General features: G+C 41.9%; 1 protein-coding gene across 2 annotated transcripts in view; it reads right to left on the bottom strand.

Moving 5' to 3' along the window:
- The window catches only part of PLXDC2 (plexin domain containing 2), a 226760-nt gene that overhangs the window by 128189 nt on the left and 72591 nt on the right, over positions 1-25980 (bottom strand). For both annotated transcript variants that reach the window (XR_014503673.1, XM_083406568.1), the window contains one exon: positions 767-978. Coding sequence is in view for 1 of the 2 variants with exons in the window: in XM_083406568.1 (XP_083262694.1) it covers positions 767-978 (212 nt within the window). In the remaining variant the exon portion in view is untranslated. The remainder of the gene's footprint in view (positions 1-766; positions 979-25980) is intronic.

Genomic DNA, 25980 nt, shown 5'->3' with positions numbered 1-25980 from the left:
TTTTTAAAAAAATGGAATCTCACTTCGTAGGAATATCATTCAATATAAATAAGAGACTATAATCCAAAACATAAACAGCAAAATGTGAAAAAGTAACACAACTAAGATCAATGCCACTGTGTGGGGCTTTTGATGAGCATAAAGCATTGGGAGAAATGATGGTTATTCAGAACAGGCACAAGCACACAGCTACCTCTACTGTGGTTATCCATTAAGGACCTGCTTGTATATCAATAGTGGACTACTATGGTTGTTACAATAAGGATTTAGAATAGAAGCCACCCAGACATGGAGGCATTAGCAAGTTTCTTTATCGTGCAGCGAAGCCTTTAAGAAAAAAGCAATAGTGGGAAGGAAACTGGATCTAACACAAAAAGTTTGGGGCACAAAGCTTGTTAATGTGTGTGTGTGTAGCATCGTTACACAGCAGGGAACCTTTTTCAGCCCAGGGCCACATTTCCTTCTGGGGGCCACATGCCAGTGTTGGACAGAGCCAGAGGCAAAAGTGGACAGTGCAAATAATGTAAACATTACAACCTCTGACAGTAGGCCAGTTTCTACAAACTCACACACTCCTCTCTATGTGTTCAAGGGCGCATTCCACTCTGGTGAGAAGTGTGGCCTGGAGAGACACATTCAGCCCCTGGGCCTGAGGAGCCCCTGCTCCCTAGCCCCTAACAATCCCTATATGGTGACAAGTTTTCATATCCCCTTCTTACCATGCAGGTATCTTAAGACAACAGAACGAAGATAAATAGCTCCCTACCTCGATCTGGGTAGTGTTGTCGTGTGTGTCATCAAGCAGCAGATCTGTGAAGCCCCCAGGTTCTGAAGAGTCCTGCCCCACACTGGCTCTGTTGGTGTCAACTGACTTGAGGAACTCTGAATGCCGTTTCCATCTGTGGCTGTATCTGTAGGAATCCACGCGAATGTTCTCCTCCACTCGAGGAAAGCTTGGAACCATTTCATAAAATGCACCTATTGACAAAGAGATTTTTGTTGGGGGAAAGAGTTAAAGCGAGATAGAAAAAATAATTATACAGCAACATTCTTTTGATATGTATTATTTACGAGTGGATCTTGCAACAAAATGTTTTGGGGTTTGTTTTGCATTTCTGAAAACTTTGGGGCCTCACTGAGACAACTGATACCTCACTCTTGTTCCATTTTATTAAAATATATATCAAATGCATTTTATTAACAACACTTTTCTGATAGAAACCTCAACGCTTCTTTATATGACAAGCTGCAGAAATATGGCATGTTAACTAGACAATATTCTTACTATTGTATAGTTTGGGGGAAAACAGGAGAAAGTAAAGCAATACTTCTTTAGTTTTCAAGCAGTGAGAGATTTCTGATATGTCCAACTTTGCCTTCTTGCTTACAAACATGCACAGTATGTTTTATTTTGAAGTTACCTATCTATAGCTCTGAAAGCTATTCTGCTGCTACAGTTGACACTAATCTGCCAGTAAAAACCTTAATAGAACTGTTCTTTGGGCCAATTCATAACTGAACACTGCCTTTCGGAGGTCAGTTTTCTGAATACATTCATTATAGGCAGCAGCGGTTTAATTAAAATCAGTGATAGATAACCTTGATCAGATGAGTGCATATGCCTTTCCAAATCTTTGCCCTAATAGCATGACTCTATGATAAATTCACATTAGGGGAGGAATGATTTGAAGGCATGGGCATTAAAAAAAAAAAGATTTGTACTTATAATAGCTAAAATGTCTTTAGATGCATATAAACACAACACTTATTTAGTTCATGATGCTGGTGGCATTTTAGAATCACACATTAAAATTTTGAAGATTCTTGAACAGGGATCACCAGATAAGATACTTCTAAGTTTTCTTCTAGCTCCTTGAAAACCTTTTCATAGTCTATGTGAAACTGTGCCCACGCTGTTTCTGGTCTCAAGTTCACCTTCAACCACTTACACATTTTTAAACGCCCCCATCATTCCCTGTGTTTTCTGCTAATGTAGCCCAGATGGTACCATCAATTTGCACAACCAGCAGGCTTGGTGGTGGGTGGGGTGCAGTGGGGGGGGGGGGGAATGGCAAAGCTTGAAACATTTTTTAAAATTTTAAGTGCAGCTTAGCCTGGGAATTCTATGAGCATCCATATCTCTCTGGTCCTGCAGCAAAAACTGCACCTTAAAACTTTACTGAACAGGTAGCTGCTTTGGAATTATCATCATCAATTTATTTATTGCCTTTTACACAATCACCTCAAGGCAATGTACAGTAAAAACAGGAAATAGTAGTTAAAAAAACCCCAGCAGATGGATAGATATGGGTAAGTTCTTTATGTTTGATGTTTTTACGTGCTTAATGTTTTTGATTTGTTGGAAGCTGCCCAGAGTGGCTGGGGCAATCCAGTTAGATGGACGGCATATAAATAAAAATGATAATAATAATATACAGTTATACCTCTTCTTGAGAACGCTTCATGTTGCGTTTTTTCGGGTTAAGAACCTGGCCAACCTGGAAGTGTTTACTTCTGGGTTTCGCCACGCACGCACACACACAGAAACATTCTGCGTGGTTCACACATGCGCAGAAGCGTTCTGCACGGTTTGCACATGTGCAGAAGCACTCTATCGTGCTTTGCACATGCACAGAAGCACCACTCTGGTTATGGACTTTTTGGGGTGAGAATGGCACCCGGGAACAGATCGTGTCCGCAACCAGAGGTACCACTGTACAGTGGTGCCTCGCAAGACGAAATTAATCCGTTCCGCGAGTCTCTTCGTCTTGCGGTTTTTTCGTCTTGCGAAGCAACCCTATTAGCGGATTAGCGCTATTAGCGGCTATTAGCGGCTATTAAAGGCTTAAGGGATTAGCGGATTAGCTGCTAAAAGGCTATTAGCAGCTTGGCGCTTAGAAAAAGGGGGTGGGGAGCAAAAAAAACCCTCAAGAATCGCAAGACATTTTCATCTTGCGAAGCAAGCCCATAGAGAAATTCGTCCTGCAATGCACCTCTGAAAACGGAAAACCCTTTCGTCTAGCGGGTTTTCCGTCTTGCGGGGCACCACTGTATATCTAAAACAAAACAAAAACAGGACAAAATAGATACTTGTCACTGAGGGACTTGCAAAATGAATGTGCAAGGCAATGCACAGTTCAGCCAAGGGCACTGGCCCCCTTAGAATGAGGTTTGTGGCTTAACATGGAAAAAGCAATGTGCAGTGGTACCTCGGGTTACAAACACTTCGGGTTACAGACTCCAAGAACTTTACCTCAGGATAAGAACAGAAATCGTGTGGCGATGGTGCAACAGAAGCTGGAGGCCCCATTAGCTAAAGTGGTACCTCAGGTTAAGAATGGTTTCAGGTTAAGAACAGACCTCTGGAACGAATTAAGTTCGTAACCAGAGATACCACTGTACAGATAAGCCTGCTGCACATAATAATATTCAAGCTGGATGCATAGTGATTTGGATCTACCCTGTAGAAACAACTGTATCTGCTTTTGTTTGCAGGCGTCCCAAACAATAATGCCGGTTTGTGGGAAAATGGATACAGCCATGTAAATAAAGGAAAATATTTTGCACATCCTAGCTTCCCCCTGCTACGGTATTAACTTTCTCTGTTTCTTCAGAGCAATAGCTGAATGCAGCTAATGACCTCTGCGGATAGAAAGACATTAGACTCACAGGAAATTTTATAAGGGACTTGGACTGTTATCACCGAAGATCTCAGAGTTTGCACTCAATTAGCACTGCAATGTCATTCAGTTCAGCTGGAAAACAGCCAGATATTGTAAGGGCATCTGACAAATAGTTCCATCATAAGAGAAGGTAGCACTGATTAGCAGCAGCTTGCTTTGCAATTTATGTGGACAGAGGCAGTGCTGCAATAACACTCCGTATTTCGTGATTGAGAAGCACAGTGCCCGATGCACAAGGCTTTTGTTGTTTATAATCCCTTCACTCACTGCCACACAAGACGAAACCTTGCATGAAGCTCTCCCCCAGCAAAGATCTCACAGCACTGTTTTGGAAGGAGCGAGATTAGCAGCAAGGGGGTTTATAATGAACACATAATTAAGCCTGCGTTTTGCTCTAATGATTTTAGCAGTTGTCCTTGAGGTTTGCATAAAATTAGACGCTAAAGTGATTAGGCTGGCAATTTTATTCCCCGCTTATGTTGAATTTAAATTTAAGATCGGAGGCCTACCTCAGAGGAAAGCGGCATGAAGGGAAAGGGAACTGGCAGTCTTGACAAGCTCTTACTACGCTGAGATCAGTCAGAATTAATGAATGGTTTGTTGGCTGCATTCAGGGCCACTTGTGGCTGCTGTTGATCAATCCAGCCCTCTCCAGTCAGTGCAATCAATGAGAGAAGCACTACACCAGAAATGTGTGTCTTATAATTCACTCAACTCAGGCAGGTCTCAAAAGAATACTTGAGCAGAGAGGGTGGGAAGAAACCGCAATTAAAAAAAGAAGAAAAAAGAATAGCTACCAACTAGGCCTTATTCTGATACAGAGGCATTTGTGCTAAGTTGCTTCCTGAGAAACAAAAAAACAAAATAGAAAACATGCTCAACTGTGAAAGTAGAAGAAAAGCAGATTCTATTTTAACCAATTAAGCTGAAAACAGATTCTTAATTTGTTTTTCAGAGCTATCCATCCCAGAGCCTGCAACTAATACCGCATATAGCTTAAATTTGGAATCAAATAGAATTAAGCCATTAAAACAATTTTAGGGGTCATGTGTGTGGAGAAAACAGGCTTTCTCATGTATACTCTTAACTGAATGAGCTCACTGTCTATGCAAATGGAGCTGCACATGTTAGAAAAAACAGCAGTGGAACTTTTGGGGGGAATAGAGCTTGGGAAAACTGTACTGAATTCTCACTAGAAAGCATATTGTCTCAAGGGCTGCTTTCCTAGCATATCTCTCTCTCCGCATGGTCAATCCCAGTAACTGTGAACAGTCAAATGTCTGTGGACCGATGTTTTCAATGGGAATTGAAATGGTTGCCTCAAGCAGTCTTGTGGTGGCAGTTTTATGTGGAAAGGAACTCCACGTAGGAAACATCGTGAAAACCATGTCTTAGAATCATATGCCAACTGCTTATTCCTTTGCACATCTACACATTGAACCAATCACCACATAACACAGTCTACAGTTTGCATGCTGCTACTATCAGAAGTGGGACGCGGGTGGCGCTGTGGGTAAAACCTCAGCGCCTAGGACTTGCCGATCGCATGGTCGGCGGTTTGAATCCCCGCGGAGGGGTGCGCTCCCATCGTTCGGTCCCAGCGCCTGCCAACCTAGCAGTTCGAAAGCACCCCCGGGTGCAAGTAGATAAACAGGGACCGCTTACCAGTGGGAAGGTAAACAGCATTCCGTGTGCTGCGCTGGCTCGCCAGATGCAGCTTGTCACCCTGGCCACGTGACCCAGAAGTGTCTGCGGACAGCGCTGGCTCCCGGCCTCTAGAGTGAGATGAGCGCACAACCCTGGAGTCTGTCAAGACTGGCCCGTACGGGCAGGGGTACCTTTACCTTTTTACTATCAGAAGTACTTTCGTTGTCAGTAATGTCACATTAATGTACCCCTTGAGCCCCCTTTTCCTTTTAAAAAAATAAATCATTATTATTATTACTAAGTTTTTACATCAAGTTTAAGGCACATAAAAGTAAAATGAATAGAACAATAACAGTAACAAACGAAACAAGTGTGGGACAATCAAATTTTAAATCAATGCCAAGCAGGTTCCATATCTATGTCAAATGTAGTCCATAATATTCCACAAGCCACCTCTTTCAAGTGACATTTCCCCTAAATGAATATAGAAGCCAGGCACAGGGAGGAAAGTGTTCTATATCCAAATCTATGAAGTTGATTAATGCTGAGTTGGGCCATTGTTCCACCCAACCATATAATAAGTCACCTGATGGGTTAGGTCAAAGACCTATCTAGTCCAGCAGTCCATGTCCACAGTGGCCAATGGCAGGAGTAGCCAACATGGTGCCCTCCAGGTGTTGGGCTTCAACCCTCACCCTCCCTGTCCTTTGGCCATGCTGTCTGGGGGTGATGGGAACTGGAGTGCAACATGGGAAGCCCACAAGCAGGATTATATGTTTCCCACTCCAGCAGCTGGGATTCAAACCCATGATGTCTCTGATACGGCAGACATTATCTATTTATTTATACCCTGTCTTTCCCTCAACACTGGGACTCTATGCAGCTCACAGAAATTAAAAAAAATACAGACAAAGTACACATAGCTAAGAATATATGAAGGGTTATTGTTAAAAAGTACTTAAGCTATATGGGATTGAAACGGTGCAAAGATGTATCCACTAAAATGCAGGTGATAATTAATTAATCCTAGACCCACAGAATTGTAGAGTTGGAGGGGTTATCTAGTCCAACCCCCTGCGATGCAGGTGTGGATCTCGAACCCAGAACCCTAAGAGTCTTGTGCTCTCCGATCTGAGCTATCCCATAAGTTAATTATAATGATTAATAGGTAGTACATAACCATCTCCTTTTTTAAACAGCTCGTCACTGCAACTTGTGGTGGCAAATCTCATCATTTACATCTATATGCTGCATGAGGAAGGACTTCATTTTATCTGTCTGAATCTCTCACCAGGGTTCTTGCATTATGAGAGAGCGAGAAGCTTCTCCTTATCTACTTTCTCCACACCTTCCATGATTATATACACCTATGCCACATCCCTCATATTAATTACTTGCCTTTTCCCTAAGCTCAGAAGTCCCAAGCTTTGTGACTCTCTGTTTTTAGGAGAGTCCAGCCTGGTACTGTCTAGTCTGATTGATAACAGCTTTCCAGAGTCTCAGACTTTCCTGTCACCTCTGGCCTGAGCCTTTCTAGCCACTGGAGATTCTGGGGCTTGAACGTCCTTTTGCATGCAAAACATTTGTTCTGCCACTGAACTCTGGCCGCAGAATTACAATGTGCAAGGAATAAATCACACGCTTATTGCAAGCTACAACATCCATGCAACTCCACTGGACTGTGCATGGTGCGCTGAGGACCTGCATCAACTAGTCACCACTGGGTGTCAGCAAACTTTTTCAGCAGGGGGTCAGTCCACTGTCCCTCAGACCTTGGGGGGGGGGCGAACTATATTTTTTTGGGGGGGGGGGATGAACGAATTTCTATGCCCCACAAATAACCCAGAGATGCATTTTAAATAAAAGGGCACATTCTACTCATGTAAAAACATGCTAATTCCCAGACCGTCCGTGGGCCGGATTTAGAAGGTGATTGGGCCGGATCTGGCCCCCGGGCCTTAGTCTGCCTACCCATGGGCTAGGAGGACAGCCTGAACAAATGACTGGTGGATGTCACTGTGGTATACTGAAAAAATAAAAACACAAATACAAGCATTTAGCTGTCAGAAGAAAAAATATCAGCAGCCTGTTTGCTTAATTCCTAGAAGTGTAAACTGCCTATTTGCTCTTGGGCAGCTATTCTTGTTTTTAAATGGGCTGCCCTTTGCAACTAGTGCTTGGAGACACATTGGAAGAGTGTAATAAAACTGGTAATGTACAGAAACCTACCATATAGCTTCAAGGGATAGCGCAGATTTTTAACTTTGCAAAGTGTTTTCTTAAACAAAAGAAAATGCTCATGGCAAAAAGAAATCCTGAATAAACTGGACAACTGGCAGGCCTTTTCCTTATGGGCTATTAAGCTCCTCTTGTGGAAAGAAATAAACAAAATAAGCTGTTCTTTAGAAAAGAGACAGACTCAAGGATACACAGGCAGTGACAATAGATGCGTGATCACCGACACATGGGTCCTTTAGGATCTGGAAGGTCAAATGGGGGCAGAAGTGGGGGAGCGAAACAGAGGCAGGGCATCAACCAATGTATGCGGAGGCCGTGAAGGGAACCCATGTAAATAATTTTACTGGAGTCTATAGAGGTGGATCCAGAAATAATGCCATTTCATGAACTAGCCCTGTGCTGGAGCACTGCCTCCTCCTCCTCCTTGCTCCTCCCTTTTCGCTCTCTAATAATAGCCACTCAGAGTGGCTGGGGAAACCCAGCCAGATGGGCGGGGTGTAAAGAACAAATTATTATGATTATATTATAACTCCCCCCCTCACTTCTGATCAAGGCTGCAATCATATCCATAATTGCTCAGAATGAAGTCCTATTTAATTTACTAGGGCTTACTCCCAGGTTAGGACCGCAGCTTTAGTGGCAAACCATATAAATCAGAATACAGCAAGCTATGGCTTGTGCAAACCATAGGTTGCAAGATCTGGATGTAACACCAAATTATAGCTGGCAGCTAAAGCAGAAATGAGAGAGGAAATCAGATGTGCAAAAGGAGGAATGGGTGTACAAGTTCAGGGATCCATTCATACAGCAGCAAGTCAGTGTCTGATGTTATGTCTGAAATGACCCACATGTGCACATTAACACACACCCGCGCAAATAGTGTGTGTGTGTGTGTGTCTACAAAGAAATTAAGCTAACTTCTTATTAGTGATAATAATTTGCATGTGTTTCCTAATTTTGAATTATTTATTATTCCACTTCTACTAATCACAGGTAGACCTCTCTTTCTTTAGAAATCCTCATTGCTACCCTTCTGAGATATCACAAGACACTGCCCAAAATCTTCCCATCTTATCCTAAAATACAGGGGAAGAGCCTCATAATGCTTAATAATAATAATCATTTATTATTTATACCCCACCCATCTGGCTGGGTTTCCCCAGCCACTAAGGGGGGCTCCCAACAGAATATTAAAAACATGATAAAACATCAAACATTAATAACTTCCCTGAACAGGGCTGCCTTCAGATGTCTTCTAAAAGTCAGATAGCTGCTTATTCCCTTGACATCTGATGGGAGGGCCTTCCACAGGGCGGGCACCACTACCGAGAAGGCCCTCTGCCTGGTTCACTGTAACCTCAGTTCTTGCAATGAGGAAACTGCCAAAAGACCCACCGCACTGGACCTCAGTGTCTGGGCTGAACGATGGGGGTGGAGATGCTCCTTCAGGTATACTGGGCTGAGGCCATTTAGGGATTTAAAGGTCAGCCCCAACACTTTGAAGTGTGCTGGGAAACGTACTGGGAGCCAATGTAGGTCTTTCAGGACAGTGTTATATGGTCTCGGCAGCCACTCCTAGTCACCAGTCTAACTGCCGCATTCTGGATTAGTTGTAGTTTCTGGGTCACCTTCAAAGGTAGTCCAACGTAGAGTGCATTGTAGTAGTCCAAGCAGGAGGTAACTAGAGCATGCACCACTCTGGCGAGACAGTCCGCGGGCAGATAGGGTCTCAGCCTGCGTACCAGATGGAGCTGGTAGACAGCTGCCCTGGACACAGAATTGACCTGTGCCTCCATGCACAGCTGTGAGTCCCAGGCTGCGCACCTGGTCCTTCGGGGGCACAAGTACCCCATTCAGGACCAGGGGGTCCTCCACACCGGCCTGCCCCCTGTCCCCCTAAAACAGTACTTCTGTCTTGTCAGGATTCAACCTTAATCTGTTAGCCGCCATCCATCCTCCAACCGCCTCCAGGCACTCACACAGGACTTAAGGGTCTACCCATTATCAAGTGGGTGGAACAGGATATGTAGAGAGGGAGCCACAATGACTAGTGTCCCACATCAGTCTCCTTTGGGAAGGACTGTCAATCTGTATGACACACATCCAGTTGCTCCTGAACTTAATCCTATGAATGTTTACACAGAAGTTAAGTTCTACAGAGTCCAATGGAACTGCAAACTTTGTCAAGTACGAATCATTCACTCCTACTAATAATATGCCTACCAATAAAGCACTGGAACTCTATCCTATAGGTCAGTGTTTTCACATTGATCATGTGAGTCACAGCCTTTAAAAAAACAATGTTTCTAATAACCTTCTTTCCAACTGTTAAAACAAAATTGCTTCATCCACATTTATCACAGTGGCAGTTTACATTTTAGAAAATAAGGGATAACTAACAGCCAGCCAGCTGACTGCTCAAATAATATCAACTGACTGCTTCCCGAACCTTAGTTTTTAGAATCATTTACCATTTAAGAGAAAGTGGAACCATCTAATCCTCCATTTAAATGCAAATTCTCATTCTGCTCTTGAGGGGTTTCCAGAGAATGCTAACTCCACCTTATTTAAACACATTGGACATACACTTAGAGGGATTTTTTCCAGTCAATTACTGGATTATAAATACTTCCGCAAGATCAAGCACCAATGTTTAAGAGAGCCTCATCTATAATACAGGCGTGTCGGTTCTTCCCCTGCTTGGAAACCAGCCCACTTGAGGTTTCTCAAGGTTGTCACAAAACCATGCCACCCAGCAAGAGAGGGAACTTTATTTTTTGGCCTGGTCTTAGAACAGTAGCAGTCTTTTATATGCAAGAGCACTTCACTTTGTTAAGTGAAGCGACAGATGTCTAACTTTAAATTCCTGCTGCCGTTAATTAAGACATTTAACATAGGTGCTATAATTAAAAGCAAGGGAATGACACTGATTATTTCCCCACAACTAGGCAGCAACGTCTTGAAATATAAGGCAAAGATTCATTTTCATCATGGAACAGAGCTTCGTATTATCATGCATTTTTCTCCCATTGTCATCATACCAGGAATTCTTTTTCTGCTTCTTTAGGTGATAATGATGTGCGGTTGTAGCCAACTAAGTTCTGCTCAGAGGAGACCCATTGAAATTAATGGACTAAGTCAATCATGTCTATCCTTTCACAGAATCACAGAATTGTAGAGTTGGTAGCGACCACAAGTAGTCCAACCCCCTGCTTGAACCCACAACCCTGGGGCTTGAACCCACAACCCTGAGATTAAGAGTCTCATGCTGTACCAACTGAGCTAGTAACACTAATGGATACAGCACATGGTCACAATAATATGGTCCATCAAGCCAAAGATATCCAAATTAGCTGTCTCCTGTGGCCTTCCTTCCTTTGTTGTTGCTCCAACAACAGGCAGGCATTAAGAGCAGGAAGCTTTCAGTTTCATGGTAGGTTGCCAGAGCAGGCTGGTGGTTCATGTTAGGCATGGCAGATCATGTAGGGCTGTTTGGGGAGGGGTCAAACCTACATGCAAATTCAGGTCAAACCTGAATGCAAATTGTGTTCTCTTCCACTGCACTATAGCTCCTTCCCAGTTTTATATTATTAACAACCATCTAAATGGTTCACAAGAAGCTGCTAGCAATCTCCTCTATCAGAAGATGGCTGCTTATTATTTTTCATATGATTTTTGTCCCATAGTCTGAAATCAAAGGAGAAAGATCAGTAGGAAACATAAACAGTGGTTGTCTGGAATTAAAAACTATGGATGCAATGTTAGCCGTACTCAGAGTAGACTGATGGATATCAGTGGCCTTGGGTCCACTGACCAACATTAGATATCGCCCTAAATAGGGTATCCTATTGATGGAGATGGAAAGGAAACTTTGGAGTTTCCTTCTTATTTGTCACTGTCAAAGTGAATTAGCCATTATTGTGCATCATGCACAGTAATTTGGGAGGAAAAACATATCGGTTGGGAAGTGGCCCATCTTATTGGAAGGGGGATAAAATTAGCCTGTTGGGGTTTGTTTTACCCCTAATTCTTTCCACCAAAGTTTGCATTTCTAACAAGCATATAGCAACGTTGACCCAACAGATAATTTCCATCCCTGCCAAAACAAGAACATGGCCAACAGGCATCTTTCATCATCCCCTCCAGCTTAAGGTAAAACATCAGCCAGCTATAAAGCCCAAGAAATGTTTAAACAGCCTGGCAATCTTTTGCCTAACAGAGTCCTTTTTTTGCCAAGGCTTCAACCCACAGACTGGCTGACAGCCCATCTTCAACCACAGAAGCCACCGTCAGGTTTGGAAAGAAACCCTTTACATCTTGTGGTAAAGAATGGATTCTGGAATAATCTGATTTGTCGAGTGCTGTGGAAATACACTGAGCCTTATTACATTCTACCTACTGCAGAACTGAGAACAACTTTAGAAATCACACTTAATTCAGGCCTGTAAACAAGACAGCCGCCTAATTGATTGTGGGGAGAGATAATGGCCTCCAGGCAACCTTGCAGATAAGCATTTGTGAATCAAAAAGAGGGTTGACTCTTTTAGGGTTTTTCTTTCCAGTCATCATTGTTCTGCCCATCACCAACATGGGTAAGTGTAGGTAAGAAGGCTAGTTAAAAGACTAACTTCTGTGAACTTATTTGCAAGGCTGCACTTAATTGGCAAGTCAAAATCGATTTTAGAAGGATGAGTGTAACCTTCTGACTTAAATTCATGGGTCACAAACTTGAGGCCATTATTTGTTTTAAACTAGGACTGTCACCTGACTAAATAAATGCTAATCACTAATCCTATCAGTTTGAGACTGGTCCTAACTGGGGCCAGAGGGTGGCAGACAAAATGGCCACTGCCCTTGGTGGTAGTGGGGGGCAGGTTTTATATTTTTGGGCATGCTAACTCAAAGCAGATTGTTCTCTTTAGGAAATGCATATCCTCCAACATGTTGCGTCCCAAAACTGGGACACACATCTTCCCACCCACATGAGATCATGGACACATGAGACCACATGCCCCACAAGGCACAGGCTCTCACAGCACCAAAAAATGTGCATTCTGGAGTGCTGTGTGAGATTGCAGCCCTGAAGGGACACTTTTTTTCAGGGCAAGATCTTGGTGTGAAATCGCTCAAGATCATGGTGACCAAAATGGCTGCTCCCACAGGACAGGGGGAAATGGGATGTCCTGGTTTTTCTGAGACACTTGGAGGGTAAAGAAATGGGATGGGATTTGGATCCATCACAAGCCTCATTCTGCCCTCATAATGCCCAGTTTGGGGGCTACTAACAGCAGCAGTGCCACCCACAGGGACAGCAGAGGAATCCATGGTAGCAGAGGACCTCCATTTGTGGACAACAGTGGAGAAAGACCTCTGCTGCATCCTGACCCAACTGCAAGGATAGGAGATCATGGTTGCTTGTCAATTAATTGATTGATTCATTAGTTTTTAGATAATGTATGTGTGCACATAATTTTAGCTGCAGTCTAAAACCTGTGAGATAAAAGGCAAATCCTTCTTTTAAGATGGTTCTTACAATCTACAGTTTTTATAAAAATGAAGGGGTGGGGTGGAGATTTTGCTGCCCAATATGTTACGGTCAAACAGAAACATATTTAACCAATTGTAACAAATTAATTGGTTAATGGTTGTTGCCCTGTTTAAAATATTTACATTCCTCTTTCCTGAGGCTCAAGGCAGTTGATGTAAGACACAATAAAGTGGTTGCAGACCTTTCAAAAGGGCATGTGGAGGATCTGGTGTCGATAAGGCGATTCCCATGTTCTATGGAACAGCATTCCTGATGAACAATGACAGGCTGCCACTATCTGCACTTTCCAGGGGGGAAATGAATACACTTTTGTTCCAACAGGCTTTTCCAGCTGGATTAATAGGTCATTACCATGAGTGTCCACTGTTAGGGTTTCAGTCTTGTTTCAAATGTATCCGCTATGTATGTGTGTTGTTTAAACTGCTTTGAATTACATGTAAATTGCCTTGAGATGCTGGTTTAGAAGGAGATTAATAAATCAAAGATGACAATGATAATAATTACTATTATTCCAGCACCTCAGAGAAATGGCAAAAGAGGGCCTGCTCAAAAGCACTGTTCATCTCATACAATGGGTAGATCAGAAAAATGATGGCAGCACAAGCATTGAAACGGAGAGAAACAGTGCCGTGGACTGGCTGGACGCAGGGGAGTGGTGGAAGGAACCAGCTAGGGAACCCCCAAGGGAAGAAGGTCAGAGCCAGGGGGTTGGTGGTGGGATGACCACCAGCACCCAGAAAAATGCAGGCAGGAAGCCCAGTTGCTACAGAGCTGGCTGAATATATTGTTACTTCCCTAGGGTATCTTCTGAACCGGCATGAAGACAGCTGTAATAAAATAACATTATAGCCCTCAGTCTTTGAGGTTACAGAAGTGGGCAGAAGTACTGTGAGACCTGTCTGTTCCAAAAAGGGTTGGGACCTATACCACAACATTAGCTGATGAAAGAGACTTCTGGCTACTAAGGCTATCTGGTTCCAAGTTCCAAATCTGATCCAACGGAATAAGTACAACACCCACACCAAAAGCAAGCAGAACTACCCTCAGGAGTTCTAAGATTTCCCACTAGAATCATCTCTTCCCAATCCCTGTTCTAGGCAGCACATACAGCTTGGGGTACTAAGCAATGAACTTGAGGAAACACCATAAAATACATGATCTTCCACACAGGTGGGAATAACCGTCTAAAACAGTACCTTGAAAAAGTAGTGCACTTCCACAATGCTTGAAAAAGTACCTTGAAAAAGTAGTGCACTTCCACAAGAAACCTTACAACATGGAACAACAATTGAGTGCCCATGGGCACCATGGCATCCACAAAAGCCTTCTTCAGTGCCCCCAGGATACACCATAACTCCCAGATTCTAAGCTTTCATTTAAAAAATAGTTGCATTTTTAGAACCTGAGACATGAAGCAAATCGTACAGGCACCATTCTTCCCAGTTTTGGGGTGATCAATTAGCTTGCTCTTGCTCCTTTAGTGTTTCACCTGGGCAGGACCCCCGTCCCCCAAAAATGCCCTCCCTAGGAAATTTCCTGCATGTTTGTGAGAGAGGGAGAGATGTACACATGTAGTCGGTGTGAAAGGAGGGGAGGGAGTGTTCATATGTATGTGTGGTCTGTGAGAGGGAGGTAAGAAATAGCAGCAGCTTCCTTCTAGTGCCCTCTGGCCTACTTGACTATGCCACTGCATTTTCCTTTTGCTCTGCCAGCCCTTAGACCCAGGAGCAGGGTGAGCTCTGCTGACAAAAATGTCTCTTGCCTGCTCTTTGGTAGACTCACGCCATACTTTTAAACTGACATACAGAAGCTCGGTACAGCAAAACTTGATAACTTCCGCAACAGAGCTGCATGGAACTGTGTCAAGCTGATGACAGTAATAGACAAAGGGAATAAATCTCCCTTCAGCGGCCAGTTTTATTAAATTCAGGATCATTTTGCTCCAGGCTCCAATGCCTTCTTTCTCTCAGTCTGCACATAACAGCTCCTCCAAGGTTTTCCTGCTTAAGACAGTGCATGGCTTCAGAAACCACCGACCACTTCCAAGGACATGAACGCTGCCAACAACATTGGGTTTGACCAGAGTGCTAATGCCCACTCACTCTCTTTCCATCGGTGGTCAACCAAAGGATCGCCACTTCCTCCCACTCGGAAATTAGCAGCCTAGAAACAACACTGTCACAATTCCATCCCCGCCAGGGTATACTCCAAGGGCAGGCTTCCATATGCAATCTGCTTTCTTATTACATGCTGCTTAAGCGATATCCCAGAGCTATTTTAAACATCTGTTTAGTTGCTTTTCATTCCATGTACAGATAAACCCTTCTTCCCATTTAATCCTGTGGAGAGGAAAAATCTTAGAGAGAAAGAATATTTCATAAGAAAATACAAGTCTAAATTGTTTCTGTTTGCATAAACCAAAGGTCAGAGGGAACATCCTGATATATAAGGCACTTTGGCTGTCTTCCTTCAACTGGTAAAGACATTTTTATTCTAGCATTTTTATTCCATTTTGCCTCCTAGGTATCTGGTGTAAAAGGTCATGTTTTATCTCTCTTCGCTGTATCTTCAGCATGTTATTATTATATTTCAAATACTTTTATTGTATTTTATGACATTATGGTATTGTGATTTTAAGCTGTTGGAAGATGCCCTAAATAGTGCATAGTACTAAAAATGGTAATAACTGTGATCCTTACTGAGGATGGCTGAGAATACTCAATATTTAAACAAAAACAACAAATAGTGTTTTGGTACCTTAAAGATGTTAGAAATCTGATACATTTCATGAGATACACTAAAACATCACATTCAATGAGTATAAAATCTGTGTACACAAACAGTTGTGGTGTACATTTGTATGTACTGTACATTAACATGTAATGCTCAACAAATGTATAATCTGAATGCACAAGAAATGAGATGTGCAAAACTGTATGCTCAGTTGTACATGTGTAGAGACAATTTGTAAATGTGCTTAGTGTAATGTGCGAATAACTCAACCCTATTCCTACGACTATTAAGTTTCAAAATCTTTTCAATTTTAGATTGTTGTGGCCCACCCTGGGATGGTGAAGAGAGAATAATAAATTCAGACAGACAAAACAACTTCATTTTCATCAGTGTTGCTAAAGCTAAGCATGAGTATATCTGATTGGGAGACCTGAGCTTGTATAGTATTTTTCTTGTAATGTGAGATTATCAATGGAATTTTTTTTATCAATTCCAATGTCAAACATAAAGAGTTGGTGTTCTTTCATATGACAGCAGCAAGACAAATAGTTGCTTCCAAACTGAAAAAAACCCACCCCCTCCCATCACAGAAACATGGACCCAATATGTGTGGGATATAGCACTTCTGGAACACTTAACTCACCATTGGAGGCCAATTAGATGAATAACAAAGAGAGATGGGTGTGACTCTATATGGTCTCGATTTATATTGTTTATTAACAATAGTCCAGCAGTCTCAGCCACAGTAGCTACTATGGAAAAAATATTTTGACGTTTAGATTGAAGTATTCCCTGTGAATGTGAGCTGAATTTGTAATGCAAAATATTTTCCAAGTTTGTTTTGATGCCATGTGGCTGACTATACAGAAAACTTCACATGGATTCTTCGTGGAAGACAACACTTTGTGTTTGGTAACTGTTTTTAATATTTTCAATAACCTTTAAGGGGGGGAAACAGAGGTGGTAATAACTAAGTATTTGTTTATGAAGACGTCCTGTGGTCTGGATCTAACCATCTTTCTGTGGTGTCATGTCAGTCAGCAAGCTGGAGTGTCCAGCTTTCCAAGTGAGAGGAAGAACTCGTATGCAGAAGTAGAACTAGAGGCTACTAGAGCAGCTCTGCTGCCTATCAGGCAAAAACATCTCTTCCTGTTGTTATGAACAAATCTTTTGGCAGTATCTTTAGCTGTAGGCATGACTGCATATGAGCCCCTCCACCCATACTTGGATGAGTCACTGGCTAGCTAAAAAAACATTTTATTTACTTACTAAGTTAGAAAACAAAATGTTTTAAACTAACATGGACAATACACTAGAGAGTTCCTTCAGAACTTCCTCTCCAGAGTTGTTTTTAGATTGTGCTCTAAAAATAATTAACCAAATGCCAAATGAATGGCAATATGTTCATGAGACACAGAAAACACACAGAGAGATTATTTGTAAAACACTATAAACCACTCCTGGGAGGGCAGCAGCAAAAAACAGCCAACAACCTTCCAAGGTTAAGCACAGCCTGCTCCCCGTCAATCAATGCCGTGGACAGCAGACTTTGCAGCAAATATTGCAGAATGATCAGAGATGGAAATAAACCAGGCTCATCTTATTTGCAGAAAAGGCCGCAGAAAGGGCTGTTTACAGGTTAGTCTGCACTACTTGCATGCTGTGGCATTCATTTTCAAGACAGTACAGTGGTACCTCGGGTTACATATGCTTCAGGTTACAGACTCCACTAACCCAGAAATAGTACCTCAGGTTAAGAACTTTGCTTCAGGATGAGAACAAAAATCGTGCTCTGGCGGCGCAGCAGCAGCAGGAGAACCCATTAGCTAAAGTGGTGCCTCAGGTTAAGAACAGTTTCAGGTTAAGAATGGACCTCCGGAACGAATTAAGTACTTAACCCGAGGTACCACTGTAAAGAAAGTGCATTTGATGTTCTTGAGCAAAGGTGTTGCACAACAGGTCAGAAGAAAATAGTAAAAACTCTGGAAAGAATTACAGTCCACTAGTCTACAGAAACAAGGCTGAGACCCACAGAACCAGGCAACTAATTCTACATGGCCAAGGGTGACTCAGGCAGACATTTTTAAAGTCGTAGCCCAAGTCACACTTGGGAAACAGATTGTGATACAGCCTGGGAGTCTGCTGTTCAAAGGCAGGGAGGGAGTCAATAATTCCATGGGGTATGTCTATGTTATCTTTGGAGCCCTACTCAAAGTGATAAAACGATAATGAAAAGTGCTTTGTTAAGACAAAAAATGATCACAAAACTGGATCATGGATCTCGGTAAAACATAGAAAAGGACAAATCAGAGTTTAAAAATGATAAGTTATTTTTGTCCTGTCTAATAAAATCCTAATTAAATACAGCCCTGTCATCTCCTTTAGATACTGAATCTGTAGTTGGTAATGAAGCTAATTTGTGCTTGGCCAAGACTCTTACAGTAACTGATTACATACAGATGCCAGTTCTCCAAGAGGAAATTTTGCAACCACCTGTTTTCAATTTCAGGACTGGCAGTCTTGCGCTTTCAGAGCTTATTGGCATGGTGTGCGGGTGTGCCATCTGTTTGGCACAGCTTCCATGTTCAACCAACCAATCCATACTCATAGAAACACAAACATCTACAGCACTTCCAATACAGATGCATGCAGAGAACTGCCGTCTCTGAACACCTTCTCTCATATATTTCTCCACAGAAAAAAGAACCAGGTTTAGAATAGGTGGCCTCAGAACAGAACCAACATATGTGCTAAATTGCATACTGTGGGTCAAAACCCCAATTTCTGCTACGTTTGAATGGACGTCTGCTACCCCTGAGTGTCTCTGAAAACTGTGGTAGTTGTTGGTTTACAGTCAAGCGGTGCATAAATTGTATGAAATAAAGTAACTTCAGGACAAGTTTTTCCTCTTTAGCTTGACCAACTTCACCCACTCAACAAAGGGGAACATAGGCATTACTCTAGTGCAGGCATGGCCAAACTTGGCCCTCCAGATGGTTTGGGACTACAATTCCCATCATCCCTGACCACTGGTCCTGTTAGCTAGGGATGATGGGAGTTGTAGTCCTAAAACATCTGGAGGGCCGGGTTTGGGGATGCCTGACCTAGAGGGCCACAGGTTTCCCATCCCTGTCTTAAACAAAGGAGGATATCCAGTGAATATCCACAATAAAAGTATTTTAATATTCTTTATGCTTACCAGTCTAAGGCAGATGTATGATTAAAATGTTACTTCAGAAAATAATACTTGGAATATAATTTCAGTGTATTTGTTGAGGTCTCAAATGTACTGCCAGATTTATTTCAGCCAGAAGAGAGTGTGCATCTTAATTTTGAAACTAATTCTGACTCTGTCAATCAACAACATTATTACATAGCAGCCATCAAACACAGCAGTCAACTGTGGGAAAAATGATAATTAGATTATGAAGCAAATAGGATCTATCCCCTTGGGGGTTGCTATATATTAAAATGACATCACCTTTGGTCCAGAATTGTGCTATACTGAAGGGAACTAACTTACCATTATGTACTATTAAACTGAAATCAAATTTCATGGACTATGGCACATACTAAATTGGGTACCTACTTAACCTTAGGCATGTGTTTTAATGTATCGCCTCTAATGAGTTGTAAATATGTGTTTAATATACTCTTCTGGAAGGGTATAGAATGAATTACATGCTTAGGTTCCACACTATGAGAGAAGCACTATTCCAAACAATGGCCAACTTAATACTAAGGTAGAAACCATGGACAATGGGGGTCAGGTGTGGCATTTAATTGATTCACTACAATTCTAAGAGCTCCCTGTAAAGAGAGATTGATTAGTTAAACCACTCCAGAAGCTGTGGAGCGGAATAGGCGTTTCCTAAAAACTCTCAGCACCCTTAACAACCTACATATCCCAAGATTATTTGGGAGAAGATGTAACTGTTTAAAGTTGTTTCTTGGCACTTTAAATGTATGGTGTGAATGTGGCCGAAGAATACAGACTAATCCAAAAATGCAGAATGCAATACAATTACTCTGGCATATGCAGCATATACTAATTTGCATTTGTAGACAGATAGATAGATAGATAGATAGATAGATAGATAGATAGATAGATAGATGATAGATAGATAGATGATAGATGATAGATGATAGATATAGATAGATGATAGATAGATAGATAGATGATAGATAGATAGATGATAGATATAGATAGATGATAGATGATAGATAGATAGATGATAGATAGATAGATGATAGATAGATAGATAGATAGATAGATGGTAGGTAGATAGATAGATGGTAGGTAGGTAGATAGATATAGATGATAGATAGCCACAGATAAAACACGTGAGCCAATAGCCTTTCTTTTGATTAAAAAAAACAAAACCGAGTAATGTTAGAAAGTTAATCAAATAATAGATCTTATTCTAATTGTCCCTGCTAAATATTTTGCAGTTTTTGCTGTCACCTGCCATATATATCTGTCTGTGTATATGAATGATGGTAAGCCCCAAAATGTATGAGCTTACAATCTATAAAATGGTATTCAGCCACCCACTGAATATTTTTTCCTGCACACTTCATGAATTCAGGAAAATTATCTGTCTGGAAGGGAACGTGGACAGGCTCGAGAGTGGTTTTATTTATATGGTATATTTATATATACCACCAACGTAAGAAAAGAATATACTGGCAATGAACAGCATAAAATCATCAATAACATTACATTCATAAAATAAGCACTGTCCTGACCAAAAGCAAGTAATTTGCTAAACCCTTAGCAGCTAATCTAACCTACAAACACTATTAATAAACAAAAGATGGAGGCTGCTGGCTTCCAATCAGTGAATTAACATTTTTATTGGAAGTGCAGATGACAGACCCACGCTATTATGAATCCACTGCAATCATCACTGAGAAAGAAATGTTCATTCACCACAACAGAGTGGATGGACAAGAAATAATTAGCATAATGTATGTGCTCTATGAAAACAACAACAACAACAACTTGTGGATGTTACAAACTGCAGCTCCTTGAGGGAAGGGTTCTTCCTTTTCAAAGCATTCTGGGGGCATATTTCTTGAAAACCACTTAGGGTCGTTACTACAGGCAAGCAGTATATAAATAAAAGATCAACAGCTGTTTACTGGTTCATTGCGGACATTAAAAGACAAGGCTTGTCAGTGTTTTCTGTAAATCACATGACAATCTGTTCCATTTCTTATTCCCTCTCTCATTCTTTTTCTTTCCCGAAAACTAGCTGTACAAAATTCCAATGGTTTGACTTGTAGGGAAAAGTCAAAAGGTCATACAGTATGCTCTAGTTTTCTACTCCAGGATGCTAGAACTAACATAAACAACATTTTCAAAGAAAATCTCTGTTTCCCACCCACAAGTGTAATTTTGAACAAGAACAGCAATAAAGGACTTTTTGAAGACTAAACTTTTGACCAAAACTGGGGCGGGGGATGGGGGGGTGACTGGCAAATAAAGTCTTTCCAGTTATCTTCTTCATGGGCAAACCAAAAGCCTGACTTTATGTCAATTAAGCTATCAACTATGGGAAGCCATCTGGCAGGAACCAAATTTGCACTGACTTCAAAAGACTATGAAACCATTCTTAGCAGTTAACAAATCCTGAATTGGAGGTCTCAGAATGTGAACTCCACATGCCCTGCAAGGACTTTTGAACTGACGCCACAACGGCATCAATAGTGACAAAGTCACAACGCAACACCAAATACTTTATAATTATTCAGTCCTTGATTTCAGATCGGCTACAGCAGGACAACTTCAAAAACATGGCCACAGGCTTACCTGTGGTATAGATAGATAGATAGATAGACAGATATATATATATATAGATGATAGATAGATAGATAGATAGATAGATATCTCCCCCACTAGAAATCTAGAGAGTCTGTGAAAAGAATAGGGTGGAGGGGATATGACTCTCCAAAATTATGAGAAGTAACATATCAGCAGACCACAGGGAGTAATTATAGTAACATCTGTCAGCAGAACCTGGGTGGTGCTTGGCTTTAAGTCAAGGGTTACCTCCCTTCTAGATAGGCTTTGTTCTCTCTAAGTTATCAGCAGGTCTATTCACTCACTTGGGAATAGTTCAAAACTTTAATATTTAGATTTGATGGAATGGTGATGAATAATATCCAATGTAATCTCCCTTCTGTGTGATTCCTACTTTTTGCTCAGATCTTCACACACACACACACACACAGAGAGAGAGAGAGACCGGTGCTCTCGTGTCTGGGCACTTCAGAGTTCCCAATCCCAGCTGGCCTGAAGTCATTGCCTGTCAGCTGATAGCCCCTGACTTCAAGCACTGCTTTTGGCAAGCACAGCAGGTCCAAGACATTTTGGCCCCTGAGGCAAACGACAATATGGCATCCTCCCACCAGGGAAGAAGGAGCAAGTGAAAATCTACACCAAGAACAAGGGAGGGAATCAAATCAGCCTTACCCAACAGTTGAAGTGGGAATCAAAGGCCATTGCTGGCGGGAGGGGTACAGTGCCCAGGGCAACCCAGTGGGCAGCCCCTGCCCTTTCCTCCCTTGAGCTCAGAGGAGACCAGCAGCACCTCCTATTCACCAAGAGGCCACTGTAGAGGTGGCACTGAGGGTGGGGGGAGAGGCTGCTGAGGATGAAGCAGATCCAGCCTCCAAGGAGAGCGCCGCAGTTACTGCTGCCACCGCGACAGCAGCAGCAGCAGGCGATTCATTCCTTGGAGGCCAGGTCTGCAGCTCCTGTGGATCCTGCCACCTGAAGTGATTGCCTCATCTTGCCTCATGGGTGGGCCAGCCCTGTCAGCAGGGGTTGGCAATGCTGCAGCCTATTCTATTTTATTATTCTTAAACTTTATTTGACAAACAACATTTAATTACACAACAAACCACATCACCCCATAGTATACTACAGAACACAACTATACACAACTATACATTGTACACATCACCATTAACTAATTTACAGAACGAAAAGAAACGATTAAACCCATTGTACTGTCGCTTATTTTGGTTGCTTTACACACAGCGTCATATTATTGTTTTGTTTTCCTAGTTGTTATCCAGAATGCTTAATTGTTTATCGCCTACTTCTTACAAGAATCAGTCGAGATCTGCCAGGAGATTTTTGTTATTACAATAATTTTTCAAATATTCTTTACATATTTTCCGTTCTTTATGTACTTTCTGAGTCGGGTTTCCTCTAATTCTCTCTGTAATCCTAGCCAACTGTGAATACTCTATCATTTGGACCTGCCATTCGGTTATTGTAGGAATCTTTTCACTTTTCCAATTCCTTGCTACCAGAATCCTGGCTGCAGTTGTTGCGTACATGAAAAGTGGTCTGACTTTTTAATTTTATTTCTGATGACATTATTAAACTTAAAAGGTTTAATGCTGCAGCCTATTCTAGTGGACCTGCTGTCACTGCTGACCACTGCTGACAGCAAGCCTCCCTTGCCAAGAAACAAACAGGGGTGCACTTTTAAGGTTCCCAATTGTCTGTTGGAAGCTGCAGCTCCACCTGCCCCAAACTAAGATGTGACATTAGGTGTGGAGCAGGCAGGCATGATTTGGGGGAAGCAGCCTTGCAGGCCACACTGCGATCCACGCTGGGGCAAATAAAGCCCATGGGTCAGAGGTAGCTCAGTCATGGATATAGCAACTATGAATAATAGCTTTGATGCTGGACCAGGCTCAGTGATGAACTAAGGGAAGGAGGAGTCCCTTCGAGAGGATCCTCTTTCCCCTCCCTTTCCGGATCCAGATTCACTTCTGCTGGCCTAAGGCAATCTACAGAAGTTGCCTCTGTGAAAGTCAAACGGAAGACAATCCCTCCACACACACACACACACACACACTAAAAAAAAATCATTTATTAGTAATACCCTTATTTAAAAATGTTTCCATCTAATTTTATTCAGTCTGGACTTGTCATCGTGTCTTCCAGTCACTTTGCCCGTGATAGCTTGAGTCAGGCGTCAAACACTAATTGACCGTGCATTTCAGCAGCCAAAAAGAAAAGGGAGTATCAATCTTCACTTTCTTTGCAGTGCTAAATGAAATCTGAATACAACTGGCAAGCCTTTGATGAACATCGCTTTATACCAGAACATTCGCTGTCACATTTCAAAGAAGTGGGGAGAGAGAGAGAGAAGATAATGGCTTCATTTCCCTTTATTCTACATCAAAAAGCAAAAGACTACAAGAAACACACTTCTCTGTGTTCTTATTAATAGACTGGACATGAATTCCAGAGAGAGGGAGATGCATTTAGGAAAGGCGATAAGATAGCAATGGAAATCCATCTTATGTTCTAGGACAGACTTTCCCAGCCTTGTGCCCTCCAACTCACATCAACTCCGGCCAACATGGGCAATGGTCAGGGGTGACTGGAGCTAATAGACCAAAACATCTGGAGGGCACCCTGTTGGTTAAGGTTGATTTAAGGGATGAGCATAATATTAGGAAGAGTGTGCTTGCACTATTCCTGCTCAGCAATATGGAATAATCTAGAGGGCCACATTCAGACGGAAATGATAATTCAACCATAAACATCATATTACTGTCAACAATTTGGTTCTGTCTATCAGCAAGGCTAACAGCTGGTGTGTCATTCCTAATTGCCAACATTCCTAATTGACATGGCAAAACACAACCGCTCGTTTAAAAAATTAAATCCAATCAACAGCCACACAATACTGATGAGAATGACACTGGATGGCTACAATTCTGGACAAGAATGGAAATGTGTCCCTGATAGGTATCTCGCCGCTCTGTCTGCAACAACAAAGCTTCACAGCAAAAGTTCTTCAAAACTTAAAACCTTTTCAAAGGAACTGAAAGCATCTTAGACTGGTATAGCCAAACAGATAAGGAGGAATGAATTTGTTATACTTTCTACTGTATGCAGAGTAGCAAGGAAAATCAGCGATGCAGTCAGTCCTTAGGGTAGACCAGTAGTTTTCCAGGGAGCCCTGGGATTCGTTAATGAGGTTACCAATGGCAATCAAGCTCTTACAGATCTTGTTTACCACCTCGATAGCATGCATAGCCAATGTGGTAGAACCATAGAATCATAGAGTTGGAAGAGACTACAAGGGCCATCGAGTCCAACCCCCTGCCAAGCAGGAAACACCAAGCCTCCAGTTGGACTACAACTGCCAGCACATCCAATGGTCAGGGATGATGGGAATGGTAATCCAAATAATCACATTTGGTTCCCCTGCCCTACAATTTGCAATGGAAAGAAAGTGTAAATCTAGGTCACACTCTCAGCTCAGGTGGTGAAATCTAACAGGACCAACTAACTCCCCCTGGGTCAACTTGGACTCCCTGTAAGAGTTCCTAACGTCTCTGGCATACACAGGGTTTCCACTGCAGCTGAATTTTTGCAGAAAGACTTCCTATAATACTTTCTTAGGCTATAAAAATCAACTGCTGTGTCAAAAGTATTCATTACCTCAACACCGATGGGTGGGAAGAGTCTTCTGGGAGCATCAGCTGATGGAGCAGACATTGAGAAACTAAAATATTTTGATCCTAAATTGTTATTTTGTCATGTAGCTAAAAGTAAACAATCTGAAAAAAAAAATCTTTACAACTGGATAGGACAGGGAATAAACTGCTCTTAACAATCTATAATTTTAGTGTGAGGATGTGGGATCCAGAATACATATTCTGAAGTCAATCATTTTTCTTCTTCTTCTTTTAATTGTTTCCCAAGGTCTATTCACAAAGCATTACGAAAGTATGAAAAGATTGGCTGCCAACCTGTAACATGTTAATTGTGAGCATTTGCCACTACACAGAGGGGTGGGCCACATAAAATAATGAAAAGTGACTTTTATCACTGGAATGCAATTTAAACTTGCCATGTCATTTAATGTACCAACTAAGAAGCTATTATGAGATAATTCGGAAATGGTTACAAAGTTAAGCAGCAGATCAGATGGAAGTACCTTCCACAAAAACATAGAACACTAAATACAACATACTGGAGAGATCACAGGTTAGAAACATAACAAAATCAATGTTAGTAACTGAGATTAAACTTTTTCAAGTCAAGCCAACAACCGCAATTAAATCAGCATAAATATATATCTCATTTTA

Source organism: Podarcis tiliguerta (assembly GCF_965153285.1).
Source record: "Podarcis tiliguerta genome assembly, chromosome: 12".
Lineage (NCBI taxonomy): Eukaryota > Metazoa > Chordata > Lepidosauria > Squamata > Lacertidae > Podarcis > Podarcis tiliguerta.
This window is presented reverse-complemented; position numbering and strand designations above follow the sequence as displayed.